Below are 18,021 nucleotides of genomic sequence, written 5' to 3' on the forward strand. Positions count from 1 at the left end.
ATAGCGGGAGAGAAAGAACAGCACGGCCATTAAAAAACGCCAAGACAGGATGAAAGGGGACAAACGGAAAGGAGAGGCTTTTACTCTCTTTTTTTTGTAGGGTCGGAGCACATTTGGCATTGGTCAAATTTGTCCCCCGGCTGTGGGGTGGCCGGAATATGACCAGGGGTGGCCACGACCACCACTTTATCTCCGGCATTGTTGTGTGCTGCAGTGAAATCCGACCAAGCGGAAACGGACGTGAGGCTGAACTAATGTTCTGCACCTTGGTCAAAATTGTCCCCCAGCTGTGGGGTGGCCAGACACTGACCAGGGGTGGCCACGCCCACCACTGTATCTCCGGCATTGTTGTGTGCTGCAGTGAAATCCGACCAAGCGGAAATGGACGTGAGGCTGAACTAATGTTCTGCACCTTGGTCAAAATTGTCCCCCAGCTGTGGGGTGGCCAGACACTGACCAGGGGTGGCCACGCCCACCACTGTATCTCCAGCATTGTTGTGTGCTGCAGTGAAATCCGAGCGTAAAGGGACGCGAGGCTGAACTAATGTTCTGGTCAAAATTGTCCCCCAGCAGTGGGGTGGCCGGACACTGACCAGGGGTGGCCACACCCACCACTGAAACCCCCGCCATTGTTGTGTGCTGCAGTGAAATCCAACCAAGCAGAAACGGACATGAGACTGAACTAATGTTCTGCACCTCGGTCAAAATTGTCCCCAAGCTGTGGGGTGGCCGGACACTGACCAGGGGTGGCCACGCCCACCACTGTATCTCCGGGATTGTTGTGTGCTGCAGTGAAATCCGACCAAGCGGAAACGGACGTGAGACTGATCTAATGTTCTGCACCTTGGTCAATATTGTCCCCCAGCTGTGGGGTGGCCACGCCCACCACTGTATCTCCGGCATTGTTGTGTGCTGCAGTGAAATCCGACCAAGCGGAAACGGACGTGAGGCTGAACTTATGTTCTGGTCAAAATTGTCCCCCAGCTGTGGGGTGGCCGGACACTGACCAGGGGTGGCCACGCCCACCACTGTATCTCCAGCATTGTTGTGTGCTGCAGTGAAATCCGACCAAGCGGAAACGGACGTGAGGCTGAACTAATGTTCTGCACCATAGAGCCGCATTGATCAAAATTGTTCCACAGCTGTGGGGTGGCCGGACAGTGACCAAGGGTGGCCACGCCCACTACTGGCCACCCCGTAGCTCCGCCATTGTTGTGTGCTGTAGTGAAATGCGAGTGGAAACGGTGCTTAAGCTGAACCACAGAACCGCGTTGGGAGAAATTGTGGGGTGGTTCAAACTCGGGATACTGCCGTTGAGTCCTGCATCCACTTACACGCGGACTACGTGGGGGTGCGCAAAACCTCTTGCTAAAAGTGCTACCGTTTTCCCACGTAAAACTCTATTTTGACAGCATTACTAAGCAATTGATGCACATTATTTTTTCATATGTACATATGTCCATATGTACTGTATCTGGTAAATTCCACATGCACAGTACTTGAACAGTATATGAAATTTATATAAACTTACACTTCATCTGTCGAACCACAGCTTTATTTGGCTCCAGCCAGTGCTGAAGAAATGCGACAGGGAGGAAAAAGAAGTGAAATGTTACACACTTATGTTGCAGACGCTCCCATTTTTTATTTACCTTCATATGTCAGAATAAATATTACTTCAGCAGCCATTTTTTTAGCAGCATAAGTTCTATTGTTAATGAAAGAATGTGTTGTGTTTATTATTTTACAATGTTGTGTACTAAAAACATCGTTTTAGAGTTATTTCGGTATGTTTCTGCGTTTCAATTACAGTCTGAATATTTTAAATATTGTCTGCTTCCTGTTCCACTCCATATTTTAACAAGGTACGCCGCTTCTAATGTGCGCATGCGCCTGTCAGCTGCATTATTTGAAAAGGCTAACATTAGCATACGAATGTATGATATTTACCCTCTGTTTCTCAGGATCCACATAGCGAATCCCAAAGTAGTCCTTCTCGAGAAGGTTGTAGTGATTACACACATGGTCAAGCAGGAACTGGCCTTTGGTGTCTCTCTGCAAAAATACAAAAACACGATAGAAAACATTTAGAAAAGAGCTTATGCCACTTCTTTGTTAGCGTCACTCGAGTGGCCACCAGAGGGCGCACACCCATAAGTCAGGATGACGTCTTACATCAACGAAGAAGATAATTGTTCCTGTATCAAAACATAACAATAACGAAAGTTAACAAATACTATATGTCTGCGCAGTAGCTATGTAGTTAAAAATTGTTTTCCATCATTGGATATTTTTAGTTTGGTATAATTGGTTTGGTGTAATATATATACCATACCATATATACAGTATATTGAAGCGCCGAAGAACTGGAGTCTGAACAGGAAGAAGCGGGAAAAAACCTGTCTCTCACGCCCACCCCTTCCTGGTGGAAAACACTCCTCCTATCGAACGTTCCGGGGTGAATTATGTACCGGTAACCTAGCACTACAATATAAAACATATATATATATATATATATATATATATATATATATATAAACATGGTTTGGTATAATTGTTGTAAAAATGTATTTCAATATCGTGTCTGTCTTTTTAACACATGATAAGCACAAATAACAACAAATTACAATTGAAGAATAAAACAATAAATCAGTGACATCATCACATAAATACATTGTATTCGTGTAACAGTTTAAAGGTTCCTGGTGATGCTAATTAATTATATGAATATACCATAATCCCTCATTTATTGCGGCTAATTGGTTCCAGACTGGACCGAGATTGTGAATTTCCCTGAAGTGTGATTCAAAATGAATAAACTGCTTATTTTTGTAGCCTGTTTATTACTTTATGAGTATTATTAGAGCCCTCTAGTCATAAAATAACACCCCTAGAGTCACATTTACACTTATACTACCCAACATAATGGATATAATTAGAGAAAATAAGCCATTAGGAAATAAATAAATAAATCATGGTTATGTCTGTTTTGATAAATGTCTCCCGGACATTGTGTGTGAACAGGAAGTGACGTCGAGGATTCAGCCAGTGTTATTATTAGGTTGTTTGGCTTCTGGGGCTGCTTGTGACTGCCAAACAGGATCAGATGCAAAACCTTCCCCCTATCAAAGCTGACAAATCCCATGATTCTCAGCTCCCCTTTTGACAATTCAGCCAACCAGTCATGCACACAAAAGGGGCAATAAACGCATGTTAATAATACCAAAAAAAAAAAAAAAAAGCATCAGCGACTCTTTTGTGGTGGTGATGCATCTGTTGTGGTAGAGTATGGCGCTAGTAAATACAGGCTGGATGTTTTAGTCCATAAAAGCAATGCAGACGCAAACAGAGCGATCAATATACACTCTGCTTCTGAGTCAATATCTACTCATCACATACAGTACACTCAGACACCACACAGTCAGGAAAAAACAGCGGGCCTCGGTATACAGCAAAACGCATGTAAGCCAATCATGACTATAATAATAATAATAATAATAATATATTTTATTTATTGTTTAATGTGGGGTTCAAAAGAAAGGGTAGGGTCTAGGACAGGGCCCTCAAACTAGTGTCCTGCGGGCCACATTTGGATCGCGGGCCGCGTGTTTCATGGTATCATGTACCCAGAAAAAATTATTAAGTTTGATTAATGTTCATGTTAAAGGTTAAATAACTGTTAATAGTTATCCTCTCTATCTGTGTGGAAGTGGTAAGTTTTTTGGCTATTTAAGTTTAAAGGAAATAACTTGAAGGCTACCGTTTAGGTCGCTAGCTCTCTAGTTTGCGAGTTAGCATGTGTCTCAAGACCCTGCAGTTGCGCAATATGTTGTAAATAAAAAGAGTATAAATGTGACTATAGTCGTGTTTTGTCATGTCTACAGGGCTCTAATAATGCTTTGTTCATTTTAATCTGAAAAAAAACTATATGTGGTTTCTTAAGTTTTTATTATTTGCCTTTTTATTATTATTATATTTATTTATTACTGATTGATTGATTTTCTTTATTGTTGATTCGTTTATTTTTCATCTTATTTTGTGCAGAAAAATAAAAATTAAGATATTTGAGAAAAGTGGAATGTTTTATCAGAGTTTTTATTGTAGAAAATCGGAACCAAAGCACTGAAAAAGTTTGTATATTTTTCTGTTTTTAATAAATGTGTTTTGTTTTTTTTTTTACCAGTGGCCCCCAGGTAAATTGAGTTTGAGACCCCTGGTCTAGGAGGATACCAAGGTTGTGGTACCTTGTTGTGGTGTTCCCCAAATGACAACAACAGTTGAAGCCGTGCGTGCGTGTGTGTGTTTGTCGTTTGTTCCGTATTTTTGACGTATGGCGTGTCTCGTTTGAGCGAGTAAATCTCCACAAATGCCCGCAGGACTGAATCAATCAGTCCTGCTTAACTGAGCACAAATTCAACCTCCATCAGCAGGTTATTGAGCTGTTAGAGGACACACACACACACACACAAACAAACACACACACACACAAACAGATGATTGGGACAGGACTTGAGGGGGCAATTGAGGTGGCAAAATGGCGCCGTGAGGGTCATTTTTTAAAAAAACTTTATTTTAAAAAAAACTTTCATAATGATTTAGAGTGCATGATAAAGTGTAAAGGACAACACAGCTCTATTTGAACGCATGGTCATGTATTAACAACTATGTTGCGCTGATGAATGCATTGTAAACAACAACACTGCAAGTGTTACATGCTAGTTTCACTCCGACACTAAATAAAATACCCGTTCAGTTCGTTCAGTTGCAAATGCGTTTTTTTTGATTGGCTGGAGAGTCGATTCACCGTCGGTTCACCAAAGCACTATCTGCGTGCTTTCCTGGCTTATCCTATCGTCGCGCCTCGCTCTGTGGGTGGGTGGAGTTTAGCCGACTGAAAGACAGAGACAGAGAGATTGACCGACACTGTCGGTGACCTCGTTCATTCCTTTCACAAAAAAGAACTGGTTCTTTTGACCCGTTCGTTCATGACTGTTGAGTCGGAATGAACGTGAAGATGAGTGAACGGACTGACTCAATATGGATGACCGGGTCTATGCACAGGGGGAGATCACAGGCTAATGACCAATTGACCGAATTGACCGAATTGAACAAATTGAACAAATTGAACAAATTGAACAAATTGAACAAATTGAACAAATTGAACAGATTGAACAGATTGAACAGATTGAAGAGATTGAAGAGATTGAATAGATTGAATAGATTGAAGAAATTGAGGAAATTGAACAAATTGAACAAATTGAACGAAATGAACGGAATTACCAAAATGAACAAAATGACCAAAATGAACGAAATGACCGAAAAGACACAAATTACCTAAATGACTGAAATTAACGGAATTACCGAAATGACCGAAATAACCAAAAAGACACAAATTACCTAAATGACTGAAATGAACGGAATTACCTAAATTAACGAAATGACCGAAATGAATAAAATGAACGAAATGAATGGAATTACCGAAATGAACGGAATTACCGAAATAAATGAAATGACCAAAATGAATAAAATTAACAAAATGAACGGAATGAACGGAATGAACGGAATGAACGGAATGAACGGAATGAACGGAATGAACGGAATGAACGGAATGAACGGAATGAACGGAATGAACGGAATTACCAAAATGACTGAAATTAACGGAATTACCTAAATGACCGAAATGAATAAAATGAACAGAATTACCGAAATTACTGAAATTAACGGAATTACCGAAATGACCAAAATGAATGAAATGAACGAAATGACTGAAAAGAACAGAATTACCGAAATGAACAAAATGAACAAAATGACTGAAATTAACGTAATGAACGATATGAACGATATGAACGATATGAACGATATGAACGATACGAACGATACGAACGATACGAACGATACGAACGATACGAACAATATAAACAATATGAACGCAATGACCGGATCATTTTACTGAATAAACCGGAATCATCCAGTTCACTGAAATGAACGCTTTTGTCCACCACTAACCCGAGTATCTCACCCCAACATTGTAAAGCGTACGCAGAGGTAGATAAAGCTGCTGGAATGCAGACCATTACAGCGGCCAATGAGTGTACGAGTTGCGTATCTCACTCTAAAATGTGCGTGTCTGTCCTTTGGACTTTTTGTCAAATTCATGCCAACAGCATCACGGCGAGCTGTGAAATTGGGGAAAAAAAAGGCGCAAGAGGAGGATGCTAGGCCGCAGACGGATCGTCGAGTGACACTGGTCCTCGGGGCAGATGCTTGAGGACAGCCAGAGACGGGGCGGGCTTGAGAACAGAGACAACAGAGGCCGACACGCCAAGAGGATGAAAGGAAGAGACGGCTCGAAATAAAAGAGGATGCTTGACGCAGACAGAAGAATCTATGTCATGTCCAACAAGGGTAAAATACATTTTTCATATTGTCAAAGGCTGGACATTAAAAATTAACCCGGTCAGTCGCTACATGATCTCACTTAATGATGGCAAAGTGCTCTGCTTCCTGTTTCACACACACACAAATATAGCCTCGGTGCATCGTCTTTATCGTTTAGCAGTGTGTGTGCGTATGTGCCTGACAAGCTTTGTGCGACATAAAGCGATATAAAATAAAAGCACTTCAATCAAATATTCATTCCTTAAAAAAAAAAAAAAATCCAAAAACTCACAGAACATGAAGTATTCATGCTGGAACACGACCGTTAAATACAAGCCAAGGAGCGTTCTTCCCGCACTGTTTAACCAAATATTAATCCAAGGATAATATATATAACATATATGCTAATTATCCGTATCGATATTTAGCGGCCCCGATAAATATAATAGTTGATATCGGTATCAGATTTTTTCCTGATTATGAAAACTGCTATTAAAAAAATGCTGTATACAATACATATGTAAAAGGTGTCCAGTGTTTATGGAACATAAACAGTTTTTTTTCATTTATTTATTTATTATTATTATTATTAAGTCGCTCTGGAGTATAAGTCACAGGAACAGCCAACCTATGAAAAAAAGTGCGACTTATAGTCCGGGAAAATACGGTAATATATTTCTTTCTTCCATCTTTCATACTTTCAAACTAAGAAAATGTGTTTGTTTTTCATAATCACCTATGTTATCTAGTGAAATATTAATACTAGGAATGTCCGATATTGGCTTTTTTTGCAGAAAACAGATATGCCGATATTGTTCGACTCTCAATTTCTGATACCAAAATCAGCAGATATTGCATTTTTAGGCGGATATCTGACCGATAATTATAAGTACCAATAATTATCGGACATCCCTAATTAATATATATCAATACATTTGTCATACAATATTTTGTCAAGGAAATAGGGAAGGACATAACCGTATGCAAATTTGCATATATTAAAAAAAAAATGCACAAAATAAAATGCTAAATCACATATTTCACTTATACCAAAAAGGAAGTTGATTACAATATTCCTATTTTTTACCTCAAATTAAAAAAAAAAAAACTTTTGGGTCCGGACCTACCAGTTGAGACCCACTGTTATAGATCATATTTATTAAAATGATTGTTTAGGTAAATAAAGAAAAAGAAAAGAAAAAAAAAAACCTTAAACTGTATTATGGAAAGCAGGAAGTGAACAAATGATTGGCTGGCCACCAGTCCAGGGTGTACCCCGCCTCTCGCCCAAAGACAGCTGGGATAGGCTCCAGCACCCCCCCCCCCCGCGACCCTCGTTGAATGAATGAATGAATAAACTTAAACTATATTAGGAAAGCAGGAAGTGAACAAATGTAACAGTTACTGATTGTTTTAATAAGCTTTGCTTCCTACTACTTTTGGACATTATTATGGGATGCACTCAAAACCATTACCATTACCAATTTTTTGTGAAGCCAAACACATCCAAAAACACCGATTGTCCCGCTTAGCTAGCATAAAACGTACGATAAACAAACCTAAAAAAATAAAAACGATATTTTGTAGTATTTTCTCTTTAGTCTAAATGGGTGAAAAAAAATTAAATAACTGATGAATAAATAAAACATCTTTCAGTTTTGGTGTCGCAAGCAATAATAACACATCAGTGATTCACAATGGTTTCTCCCATGCCACCCTTTTCATCATCAAGTCTTGAAATGACCCTAAATGTCGTCTTAGGACCATAAGGCACTAGGACCCTGGCTCTGGCGGCCCAGATACAAGAGCCCCATGTGCTGTTTAATTAATATGCACGTCAACTCAATTATGACTGGTGCTTAGTCACGTTACAATGTTTCTTGTCATGGCACGGCCTAATTGGCTAAACGTATAAAGCTAAAACGTTCAATTCCCTGCATGAATGAAGAAGGACAGCAGAAAATCCGCCGCTTTTCAAGTGAATGTAGATTTAAGGCTTTGTTATTTGCACCTCAAATCAAGTGTTTAAGCCGTGTTCGGTGTTCAGTACTCGTCTTATTAAGACGGAGAGTCATTCTAAAGCCTATTCAGCGCTTCGATCGATGCCGCTACTTGACCGGAACGCATCACAGACTAATCAATAATGTTGGCGCTTTAAAAAGTCAGCAACAACCATTTTCTGGTTGTCCCTCCCCTATGTTTTTTGCATGCTGCAGCCTACCATACATTAGCATGACTTTTTGTGTAATACAACTGTATTGACTCAAATTTAAAAAATCATCACACAGCAACTTAACACTCAAAAAGGTATACCTAAGAAATACACAACACAAGTTTAAAATATAAAAATGTATATATATTTTTATGTTATCTCATAATGCGTTACGTCCAAGCAAAGTAGTAGTTGGTGCCTGTTCAGCACTGCAATGACATCAGCCTCCTTCTTAGTTTTGGGCTACTCTGGTTCCCTCTGTTGGACAGTGGCAACATTACATCCAATTTTTATGCCACTCGTCCTCCAATTAAATGCTTAATGTGAAAGCAATGCAACAGTTTGTTCATTTCTTAGCTCCATTTTGGGTGTTAAGTTGCTGTGTGATGATGTGACAGAAATTACCAATAATCACAATGTAATTATTTGCAATTTCTAAAAAGTTATTATTAAGTAGAATTGTCCCCAAAACTATGTGTAAAAGTCAGTTTTGTATCATTTTGTCATTTTTGTACACTTTTAAAGCAAGTATGCGCATATTCGTGGTAGTACTTAGTACTTACACAGAGATGCTCAAGCTGGGATTCGAATTCAGATCTTCCAGAGCTTCAGACTGTGTGACCAACATGCTAAGTACTTAGCATGTTCCGTATATTTTACCAGTGTACTTCCAGGAATAGCGCTGGTACATTTAATATTAATGTGCAAACTCCATAAAGTAAACAAGTACGATAAATATGTTTTTGTAACATCACACCAGAATTCAGCATGGCAAATGTGTGTATTTTTCCACATTTATGAAATAATATTTGAGTGCACAGCAAGAGTTTGTAAAGTCTTAAGTAAGTAGGTCATTGGTGTTTGGACCATTGCAAAAGATTAGACTGCTGGGGGAGAAAAAATACGGAAGCCAAAAAGTGTTTCCAGTAGAGGAGACAGGATGCAAATCATCCTCTGAGGATACTTCCTCAAATACTTTCATATTTTGTACACCGTGATAAGTAGCTATATACTTTTTAAGGAAAAAAATGCATCTAAAATGGGTGGAAAAACATCATTCATTTGTGTTTTTTTTTAAATATTTCAACTTTTTTCTTGTAAAATTTTCTTATGACTTTATTCCCATAATAATAACTGTAGTTTGTTTTATTTCTCATAATATTATGACTTTAAAAAAAATAACATTTAAGGGGTCTAATTTTATGGCGCAGCGTGGCGCACCCCATGCAGTTGTAATTTGGTCAGGCGCACCACTGTGTGTGCCAATTTTGGTAGACTGATCTGTGCCGAAATGGGCGTGGCAGCACACCAAAGAAGGTGTCCCCGGTAATAATTTCTTGACAAAAACAGCGCACCAAAGGTTCCCCCAGAAGCTCGCCAACTCCGACGTGGTCTACTCATGGCGCAGCTGAAACGCACCATGCGCTGTGGTAAATTGATACGCTGACAGGCACAACACCAAAACCTCACAGGCAGGTTTTTCAGAGTGTCAGGCACATTTCAATGCAACAAGCAACCACGATTCAATGTAACCGACTGAACTAGTAAGTACATTTTTGTCATGATGTCAAATCAAACATGTCACGCATAATCACAGCAGCTTAAAGTATGATGCCGACCGGGGGGCTAGCTCTACACTGGGGGCTGAATGTACCAGTCCCATAATAATGGGACTAATATTGCTGAGCCTCAGAAAGTGCTTGCCTTCCAGGAGTCATTAAAGGGTGATGGTAAGTCCAACATTGACTATATTGCATCTCTTGGCTCTTTCTTGGGGGTTTTCTTTGTCACGTGACCATGTGACTCCGACGTGGTCTACTCATGGCGCAGGTGAAACGCACCCTGTGCAGTGGTAAATTGCTACGCTGACAAGCTACCGTGCAGACACATCACCAAAATCTCAGAGGCAGGTTTTTCAGAGTGTCAGGCACATTTCAATGCAACAAGCAACCACAATTCAATGTAACCGACTGAACTAGTATGTACATTTTTGTCATGATGTCAAATCAAACATGTCACGCATAATCACAGCAGCTGAAAGTATGATGCCAACCGGGGGGCTAGCTCTACACTGGGGGTTGAATGTGCCAGTCCCATAATAATGGGACTAGAAAGTGCTTGCCTTCCAGGAGTCATTAAAGGGTGATGGTAAGTCCAACATTGACTATATTGCATCTCTTGGCTCTTTCTTGGGGGTTTTCTTTGTCACGTGACCATGTGACTGTGACCTTGTCCCTGAATGGAAGAGGTAAATTACCTCATCATCACTTGAAATACTGCAGGGACGCACACACACACATATATATATATACGCAAGGGCATAAAAATGCATGCACACACAAAGTGAGTGAGGTCATGGCTGGGCACACAGGCTAATAAGCTCAGAGTTGGAGCCATAAATTATCAATTTATGGAGCAGAACCCGTTTCTATTCTAATGGAGAGCCATCCCTTTCGCTGACCACGACACTCACACACACACTCACACACACACACACACACAAAATAGTGACGGAGATTGTAGCAGCATCACCACTATTGTCAGCTCGCTTATCTTCACACCACAGGATGCGTGTGGAAGACAAAGAATCCATTAAACGGAAATGTTGTGAAAGTTATTACTCTCTCATAAACACCAAAGCAGCAATGATAGGCGCCCGGGTCTTAAAGACGGACTAGCATCCTTCGGCCAAGCACGCTATAGGTGAAATGTGCCGTCTAATTGGCATCTAAAGTCTGGTTCGTGATCATTTCCCTAGCCTCAGCATGCCTGGAAGACATGGGATTGATTGTTCAAATGTGGATTCATTCATCTGATTGCTCCTCCTGCCAGTTATTAACAATACCCGGCACTTTGAATAATCAAAATACACATATGTGTCATATGATTAATGCAGTCGCTCCTCCCCACAGTTATTAACTCATTCAATACTGACCCTGGACTGGTGGCCAGCCAATCACAGGGCACATATAGACAAACAACCATTCACACTCACATTCATACCTATTGACAATTTGGAGTCGCTAATTAACCTAGCATGTTTTTGGAATGTTGGAGGAAACCGGAGTACCCGAAGAAAACCCACGCATGCACAGGGAGAACATGCAAACTCCACCCAGAGATGGCCGAGGGGGGAATCGAACAGGGGTCTCCGAGCTGTGTGGCCTGCGCGCTAACCTCTTGTCAAACCCCCCTGCATAATATAGATCAATATGACAACTACAGATAAATCTCTAAGTCAAAGTACATTCATTTACAAAGGGGCAGCATATGTGTTCCTCCTACCAGTTATTAACGATGACTGCCACCTTGCTTAATATAGATAAATACGACAACTACAGATAAATCACTAAGTCAAAGTACATTAAATTACGAATGGGCAGCATATGTGTTCCTCCTGCCAGTTATTAACGATGACTACCACCTTGCATACTATAGATCAATACGACAACTACAGATAAATCACTAAGTCAAAGTACATTCATTTACAAAGGGGCAGCATATGTGTTCCTCCTGCCAGTTATTAACGATGACTACCACCCTGCATTATATAGATCAATAAGACAACTACAGATAAATCACTCAGTCAAAGTACATTCATTTACAAAGGGGCAGCATATGTGTTCCTTCTGCCAGTTATTAACGATAACTACCACCTTGCATAATACAAATAATCCAAACACTCAAAATAACCCGCAAAGCTCACTCATGCACAATATCATACTCATGCAGCGCAAGTGTTGTTACACTGTTATACGGAATACATCGCTCCTCCTGCCAGTTATTAATGATAATCGGCAAATTGCATAGCAGATAAATCATTAAGTCAAAGCACATTCATTTACAAAGGGGCAGCATATGTGTTCCTCCTGCCAGTTATTAACGATGACTACCACCCTGCATAATATAGATCAATACGACAACTACAGATAAATTATTAAGTCAAAGTACATTCATTTACAAAGGGGCAGCATATGTGTTCCTCCTGCCAGTTATTAACGATGACTACCACCTTGCATAATACAAATAATCCAAACACTCAAAATAACCCGCAAAGCTCACTCATGCACAATATCATACTCATGCAGCGCAAGTGTTGTTACACTGTTATACTGAATACATCGCTCCTCCTGCCAGTTATTAATGATAATCGGCAAATTGCATAGCAGATAAATCATTAAGTCAAAGCACATTCATTTACAAAGGGGCAGCATATGTGTTCCTCCTGCCAGTTATTAACGATGACTACCCTGCATAATATAGATCAATACGACAACTACAGATAAATTATTAAGTCAAAGTACATTCATTTACAAAGGGGCAGCATATGTGTTCCTCCTGCCAGTTATTAACGATGACTACTACCTTGCATAATACAAATAATCCAAACACTCAAAATAACCCGCAAAGCTCACTCATGCACAATATCATACTCATGCAGCGCAAGTGTTGTTACACTGTTATACTGAATACATCGCTCCTCCTGCCAGTTATTAATGATAATCGGCAAATTGCATAGCAGATAAATCATTAAGTCAAAGCACATTCATTTACAAAGGGGCAGCATATGTGTTCCTCCTGCCAGTTATTAACGATGACTACCACCCTGCATAATATAGATCAATACGACAACTACAGATAAATTATTAAGTCAAAGTACATTCATTTACGAAGGGGCAGCATATGTGTTCCTCCTGCCAGTTATTAATGATGACAACCACCTTGCATATTACAATAATCCAAACACTCAAAATAACCCGCAAAACTCACTCATGCACAATAGCATACTCATGCAGCACAAGTGTTGTTACACTGTTATACTGAATACATCGCTCCTCCTGCCAGTTATTAATGATAATCGCCAAAATTGAATATCAGAAACAGACAGGCACGCTGGAAAATAGCCCACGGTAAGCTTACTCGTGCACAAGCACATGCCTGCATACAATGTAGGCGAGTCATGTAATTCATTCAGTCGCTCCTCTCGCCAGTTATTAGTGACAGCTGCCACCTCGCGTAGAAGAAACAACCCAAATGATTCAAAACGACCCGCAAAGCCCACAGTGTGCTCGCTCATGCACCATAAGTATTACACAGAATCCGATCACTCCTCCCGCCGGTTATTAATGATAATTGCCACCTTGTATAACAGACAAAATGACCATAAATAAGTCACAATAAGGCACAACTTCAACATCTGTGTCATATAATTAATGTTATTGGTATCATTAATAACTATGAATAATAATGCAGTAGGACTAGGAATAGTTGCAGTATTGCAGTACTGCATAATGATGTGATTGTATTGTGTATTTTATTGAAGCAACCAACAGGAACTGACCTAGGTGCTGAAGATGCTGACCTTCAACATGTGATTGCTAACGAGTCCTTGAGAAAGAGCCTGAATAGCAATCAAGTGTAGAACTAATTCCTAGTGCCAATCATGTGCTTGGTTGTTTCCATGAGTCAGCGACCCGCCCCACCACTGTACAGCATACACACTTCCTCCTGGATGCCCCCCAACTTCCTGTGTAGGAGTCAACTTTCATGTCTTTTGATTTAATGTGCATAGGAGATGCTTTTTTTTTTACATTTATAGCGCGTATCATCTCGTCTTTCTAAGCTATTTCTCATCGCTCTGTATAATGCAATCTAATCTTTCTGCTTCCGCTCGGTGGCGAGTAAAAGTCAGAAAATAGATTACGACTCTTTAATTGATGAGCATCAAGGAGACGCCGGCGAGTCAGCAAGACGGGAATAGAAACGGCAGTGGCTATTTTTAACTTACTCAAAACATGTTACGAGAACGTCGCTTTCTGAGCTATATATCTTAGTAACACGGCTGCACACGCTTACAAATGTCTCATAAAAGTCATTATTAAGTTGCTGTAGATCAATTGTGTATTGATTAGGCGAGGGCCACATGCTAAAAAAGGCAGGACGCAGGCACCACTTTTATAAAATATGCTAAGAAATTACACAGCCCTGTGTGAAGATGTGATTTCCCCCCTATTAAAACATAATTTAACTGAGATTAATTGAGATTGGAAAAGGTTACAAGCCATTTCTAAAGCTTTGGGACTCCAGCCAACCACAGTGAGAGCCATTATCCATGAATGGTAAAAACATGGAACAGTGGTGAACTTTCCTAGGAATGGTCAGCCAACCAAAATGATCCAAACAGCGCAGAGACGAATCATCCGGGAGGTCACAAAAGACCCCACATCAACTTGCCTCAGTTCCCAGACCGAAACCACTGCTGAACAAAAAGAACATTATGGCTTGTGTCAATTTTGCCAGAAATCATCTTGATGATTCCCCAAGACCTTTGGGAAAATGAGAAAACGTTTAACTTTTTGGTGTAAAAGTAACAGAAAAATAACAACAGTAAAATATGGTGGTGGTAGTGTGATGGTCTGGGGCTGTTTTGCTGCTTCAGGACCTTAATGGTTAACATTGGCTAACATTTGATGATCCCGAATACTTTTGGGAAAATGATGAGAAAAAACTTTTTGGTGTAAAAGTAACATAAAAATAACATCATAACAACAGTAAAATATGGTGGTGGTAGTGTGATGGTCTGGGGCTGTTTTGCTGCTTCAGGACCTTAATGGTTAACATTGGCTAACATTTACATTTGTTTGATGATCCCGAATACTTTTGGGAAAATGATGAGAAAAAACTTTTTGGTGTAAAAGTAACAGAAAATAACATCACAACAACAGTAAAATATGGTGGTGGTAGTGTGATGGTCTGGGCCTGTTTTCCTGCTCCAGGACCTTAATGGTTAACGTTGGCTAACATTTGATGATCCCCAATACTTTTGGGAAAATGATGAGAAAAAACTTTTTGGTGTAAAAGTAACAGAAAATAACATTATAACAAAATATGGCGGTGGTAGTGTGATGGTCTGGGGCTGTTTTGCTGCTTCAGAACCTTAATGGTTAACATTGGCTAACATTTGATGATCCCCAATACCTTTAGGAAAACGATGAGAAAAATTTTTGGGTGTAAAAGTAACAGAAAAATAACATCATAACAACAGTAAAATATGGTGGTGGTAGTGTGATAGTCTGGGGCTGTTTTGCTGCGTCAGGACCTTAATGGTTAACATTGGCTGATCTGAAACATTGCTGGAAAAGGTTTGGACACCTCTGTCGTATACAGCACCCCCACCGTCACCCTCCCATCCACACACGCAGAGCACCGCCGACAGCTGACGGGTGTCCACCGCACGAAGAACACTGATCCGTGTTAATTATACATGATGTGTCACAGAGCGGCGGGGACAGATAAGCTGCATGTAGACGAGAGAGAATATGAGAAAAGTTGTTCAAAAAGGTGAAGCAACGTGAAAAGGAGGAGTAAGAGATGAATGGAGGAAAGGATGCACAGTGAAGGAGGAGCACACACAGCCTGGAGGGTGGAGGAGGTCGGGTTTGTATTGATCTCTACTTATCATTCCCGCACCTTCTCACACACACACCCATGCTGCATTCAATGCCACTTGGATGCTTTGTTAGTTCAATAAACAGCACAATTTTTTTCTTTTTTTTTTTAAATATATTAATATATACATTTATACATTAATATTTTAATATTAATATTTCAAGATGTGTAGTGATTTTTTTTTATTTTATTTAGTATTGTCCACAGCGTTAGACCTTCATTTAAAAAGACAATTTTACATGATTTTGAAAAAAAATAAAACAATTGTTGTAATGCATAGAATTTGTGAGTTTTTTTCCTTTTCTGTTTTATGAACTGAAATTTTTTTTTAACGTAAAATTATGATGAAATGTTCACAGAATAAAAAATTCCAGTGCATTCCATTTCAATTCCAGTGCGTGTTTTTTTTTTTATTCAGTTTGTTAAAATATGGTTTTAAACGTTTTATGCGGTACACCTGCACATCATGTTTATGAAAAAATTATTTGCACTGAATATTTTTCACACTGAATGTTTATGAACTGACTTTTTACAAACACTGTATTTTAACAAACTGAATAAAAAAAAAAAAGTCATGCACTTTGCTTAGGATTTTTTAATTCCGTGAACGTTTCATCATAATTTGATGTTTTTAAAACAAATTTATTTAAAAGAAATTTATTCAGTTCACAAAACTGAAAGGCAAAAATATAAATTCACAAATTCCATAAATTCTATGATTTTTTTTCAAAATCATGCAAAATTGTCTTTCTAAATGAAGGTTTAAGGTCTTGGGAAAATGATGAGAAAAATTTTTTTGGTGTAAAAGTAACAGACAAATAACATAACAACAGTAAAATATTGTGGTGGTAGTGTGATGGTCTGGGGCTGTTTTGCTGCTTCAGGACCTTAATGGTTAACTCTGGGAAAATGATGATTTTTTTTTGGTGTAAAAGTAACAGACAAATAACATAACAACAGTAAAATATGGTGGTGGTAGTGTGATGGTCTGGGGCTGTTTTGCTGCTTCAGGACCTTAATGGTTAACATTGGCTAACATTTACATTTGTTTGATGATCCCCAATACCTCTGGGAAAATGATGATTTTTTTTGGTGTTAAAGTAACAGAAAAATAACATCATAACAACAGTAAAATATGGCGGTGGTAGTGTGATGGTCTGGGGCTGTTTTGCTGCTTCAGGACCTTAATGGTTAACATTGGCTAACATTTACATTTGTTTGATGATCCCCAATACCTCTGGGAAAATGATGATTTTTTTTTGGTGTTAAAGTAACAGAAAATAACATCATAACAACAGTAAAATATGGTGGTGGTAGTGTGATGGTCTGGGGCTGTTTTGCTGCTTCAGGACCTTAATGGTTAACATTGGCTAACATTTACATTTGTTTGATGATCCCGAATACTTTTGGGAAAATGATACATTTTTTTTGGTGTAAAAGTAACAGAAAAATAACATCATAACAACAGTAAAATATGGTGGTGGTAGTGTGATGGTCTGGGGCTGTTTTGCTGCTTCAGGACCATAATGGTTTACATTGGCTAACATTTGATGATCCCCAATACTTTTGGGAAAATGATGAGAAAAACTTTTTGGTGTAAAAGTAACAGAAAAATAACATCATAACAACAGTAAAATATGGTGGTGGTAGTGTGATGGTCTGGGGCTGTTTTGCTGCTTTAGGACCTTAATGGTTTACATTGGCTAACATTTGATGATCCCCAATACTTTTGGGAAAATGATGAGAAAAACTTTTTGGTGTAAAAGTAACAGAAAAATAACATCATAACGACAGTAAAATATGGTGGTGGTATTGTGATGGTCTGGGGCTGTTTTGCTGCTTCGGGACCTTAATGGTTTACATTGGCTAACATTTGATGATCCCCAATACTTTTGGGAAAATGATGAGAAAAACCTTTTGGTGTAAAAGTAACAGAAAAATAACATCATAACAACAGTAAAATATGGTGGTGGTAGTGTGAT

General features: G+C 39.2%; 1 protein-coding gene across 1 annotated transcript in view; it reads right to left on the reverse strand.

Annotated features, from left to right (window-relative positions):
• The window catches only part of frmd3 (FERM domain containing 3), a 62,113-nt gene that overhangs the window by 38,100 nt on the left and 5,992 nt on the right, over positions 1–18,021 (reverse strand). The window contains exons 2-3 of the mRNA XM_078789475.1: positions 1,951–2,055; positions 1,532–1,574 (exon numbers count right to left, since the gene is read on the reverse strand). Of these exons, the coding sequence (XP_078645601.1) occupies positions 1,532–1,574; positions 1,951–2,055 (148 nt within the window). The remainder of the gene's footprint in view (positions 1–1,531; positions 1,575–1,950; positions 2,056–18,021) is intronic.

The sequence above is a fragment of the Doryrhamphus excisus genome, linkage group LG3 (genome assembly GCF_037039965.1).
Source record: "Doryrhamphus excisus strain RoL-2023G ecotype Guam linkage group LG3, RoL_Dexc_Guam_v1.1, whole genome shotgun sequence".
NCBI classification, from domain to species: Eukaryota; Metazoa; Chordata; class Actinopteri; order Syngnathiformes; family Syngnathidae; genus Doryrhamphus; species Doryrhamphus excisus.